We start from the raw sequence: 3,402 nt of genomic DNA, 5'->3' as shown, positions 1-3,402 counted from the left end.
TATATATATATATATATATATATATATATGTGTGTGTTTATGTATATATGTCGTAGACACATGAAGGCATTATCACGTGAACAACGCGAGGGCAAAGCGGATACTACATGAACGGGTGAAACAAACAAGCCGGGACGAGACATCAAAAATAAAAATAACATTGCGAGGATTCGAGCGGACTTCAGACAAAAAAAAAAAAAAAAAAAAAAACAAAAAAAAAAAAAATGACAACAGGACAAGACGCAGATATAAAAAATAGAGGCGCACCATGACGTCAAAGTGTTGAAAACATCTTGTGACAAAGTGACGCCAAGTGACACACCAGTCTGGGAACAAGAAAATAAACTTTTCTGGAAGGTAGAAAAGTTTAAAGTGATAAATACAGTGTTGAAAATTTGCTGGGACACAGGAAAGTCCTGACGCAGGTATTTTTCAAATTACTGAAAATAAATTATATTATATTCATGATAACTGTTAAGGATGTGTCCGGATGGGCTCCCACATCGGGATTGAAAGATGATTAGTGATAGACAAACGGCAGATTAGATTTCGGAGTAGCATCCAGCAGCCATGTCACTTTTGTGGCACATCTTGGTAAGCCCGGTTGAAGTGATTTAGTGCCTTATCTTGAGGGAACATAGTGGACGGGAATGTGCTATGGATAATATGGATTAAGTAGTATTAGGGATTATTTCTTGATTTATGTGTGGCTATATAATGGACCAACAATTGTATTTGATTAAGTTAATTTTGGAAGTAAGAATTATATAATGGAAAGATTATGGATTTAATGTCAAGATTGAAGATTGATATAATTGAATACATATAGATTTGAATTTTAAGTGTAAGGATATATTAAGTTAGTTTAGAAAGTAAGGAATTGATTAAATACTTTTAAGAGATCTCAGCTCTACGGAAGTGTGATTTAACAGTGATGAAGATTATTAATTTCCAGTGGAGCGTAAGAATAATTTTGTGTTTGCATAATGTATGTATCAGTTAAGTATTTTCTAGGATAAGTTTTTGCTTGATTTAGTTACTGCTTAACGAGATTAATTTAGTATTATGATTGCCTGATTAAGTATAAGATGTTTTCTGTCTATTTTTGAAGTGTACTCATTTATTTTTGAATGGAGATAATCTATTATTTTAAATTGATTGGTATAAGTAGTTCATCTTGCTTAAACGTAATTTTCACTATTTTCTGTAATTCAAATTATTTACTAATATTTTTATGATTTCAATCATTGCATGTGGAGAAAGGAATTATATTACTTATTGCTTATATCCATTTTAGGCATTGACATTGTTTGCTCTAATTTCATAATTAATAACAGCTTGCTTAAATTGACATTAGGTAGTTGCTTGCATGTTAACATTTAGAGTAAAGCGGCAAACTATTTGATAAAACTAAAAGATGGATATTCAAGGTGGTATAAGTACTGTATTGGATTATAATGAACTCAGATGTTGTATTATTGACATATCAATTGGCTTTACATTTTGCCTATATAATTTTTTTTTTCAGTTAATAAATAATGTGTAAAATTTCTAAAAAAGTTGTGAACTTTTCCTCACATTTATCTTAACTAACAAGTGATACAAGTTTGAAGAGTAAATCTGTGAGAGGAATATGACTAGTATGAACTGTAAAGACTATATCAGACACTCAGGAGATAATATATAATAGTTGATGAAAAAGAGGCAACAACATATATATCCTTATATACACACACACACGTGTGTATACATATATACATGTATATATATATGTATATATATGTGTGTGTAAAAATGTATATACATATATACATACATGTATATATATATGTACATAAACACACACACGCAGACACACACACACACACACACATATATATATATATATATATATATATATATATATATATATATATATATATATATATATATGGGTGTGTGTATATGTGTGTGCGTGTGTATAAATATGTATACATATATACATACTTTTATATATGCATATATTTACAAATATATACTCACAGTAATTTCATATGTATATACACATATGCAAATAAATATATTTATAGTATCTGTATATTCATATTCATATATGCATATATGTGAGTGTATTTATATCTATGCATATATACGTACAGTATAAATATATAGACACACAGTATGTGTACAAATGCATACATATATACAGATATATAGGTATATTTATCTATTTATTTGTGTGTATGTATCCATATATATGTATATATGTATATATACACACACATACATGAATATGTATATATGTGCACATATATATTATATATATACATATCTATATGTGTGTGTATACAGGTATGTATATATATATATATTCATACATATGAATATATATATATATACTTATATATACATATATGTGTGTGTGTGTGCATGTCACATCATCACCGGACGCAGAAACCTTTATGTTCAGACATCCAGCACTGATCTACATATTAGATAATAGATGATATGGTTGCGTACCTATTCTTTGACACTGATACTCGTGTATTTAAAATGGAATAAAATCTCGAGCTTCATTGTATTTAATTGCTGTATTTTTTATTTTTTATCCTGTTTACATAGCAATTTTGTTTTATTCAATTCATATTTTTAAAGGAGAAAGGTTAAATAAGCAAAGAATCATATATCCTGTTTTATTGCATAATACACATTTACCTTCTGAGTGTCAAGATTCAGAGGATCTTGACACACATACGGTGGCAAATTTAAATGATCTTGCAGAGTGAAGTATTAGGTGTAGACTTCGTAGCGGAAGATGTTGCATTGGTGCAATGAGTTATAGTTGCATTAGTGGTAATAAATGTAGTAGTGGTGGATGTAAGCTGTAATGCAAAGGATTATATGTAAGCATTACAGATTACTGATCTAGCAGACTGGAGTGGTTGGCGTGGTGGTTGTGGGTGTTGTGGTGGTGGGTGTTGTGGTGGTGGGTGTTGTGGTGGTGGGTGTTGTGGTGGTGGGTGTTGTGGTGGTGGGTGTTGTGGTGGTGGGTGTTGTGGTGGTGGGTGTTGTGGTGGTGGGTGTGGTAGTAGTTGTGGTGGGGGTTGTAGTGGTTGTAGGTGTGGTAGTTGTAGTAGTGGTAGTTGGGGTAGTAGTAGTGGTAGATGTGGTTGTCGTTGAAGTGGTGGTGGAGGTCGTGCTGGTCTGTTCGCGGCACCAGATGTAGCAGCGGTAGCCAGGGGCGGTGGTGGCGCCGTTGCTGGCGAAGGTGAGGCGCGTCCACCCGTCGGAGGTAATGGTTCCGTCGGGACTGTCGGTGCCGCATTTCCTGCGCAGGAAAAGGAAAGTAAACAAACTGAATCGAGGAAACGAAACAAAGCCACGGATTTCACTTGGCAAAAGGTCCAAATAACTTACTCTTCG

General features: G+C 32.8%; 1 protein-coding gene across 1 annotated transcript in view; it reads right to left on the bottom strand.

Moving 5' to 3' along the window:
- Positions 1-2,658: 2,658 nt before the first annotated feature.
- Positions 2,659-3,402, bottom strand: part of LOC125045342 (integumentary mucin C.1-like) — a 1,141-nt gene continuing 397 nt past the window's right edge. Inside the window, exons 2-3 of the mRNA XM_047642548.1 lie at positions 3,397-3,402; positions 2,659-3,307 (exon numbers count right to left, since the gene is read on the bottom strand). The exon at positions 3,397-3,402 is cut by the window's right edge and continues 129 nt beyond it. Of these exons, the coding sequence (XP_047498504.1) occupies positions 2,905-3,307; positions 3,397-3,402 (409 nt within the window). The 3' untranslated portion in view covers positions 2,659-2,904. The remainder of the gene's footprint in view (positions 3,308-3,396) is intronic.

This window comes from Penaeus chinensis, chromosome 37 (assembly GCF_019202785.1).
Source record: "Penaeus chinensis breed Huanghai No. 1 chromosome 37, ASM1920278v2, whole genome shotgun sequence".
NCBI lineage: Eukaryota > Metazoa > Arthropoda > Malacostraca > Decapoda > Penaeidae > Penaeus > Penaeus chinensis.
Note: the sequence above shows the minus strand (reverse complement) of the source record. Positions and strands in the feature narration are given on the sequence as shown.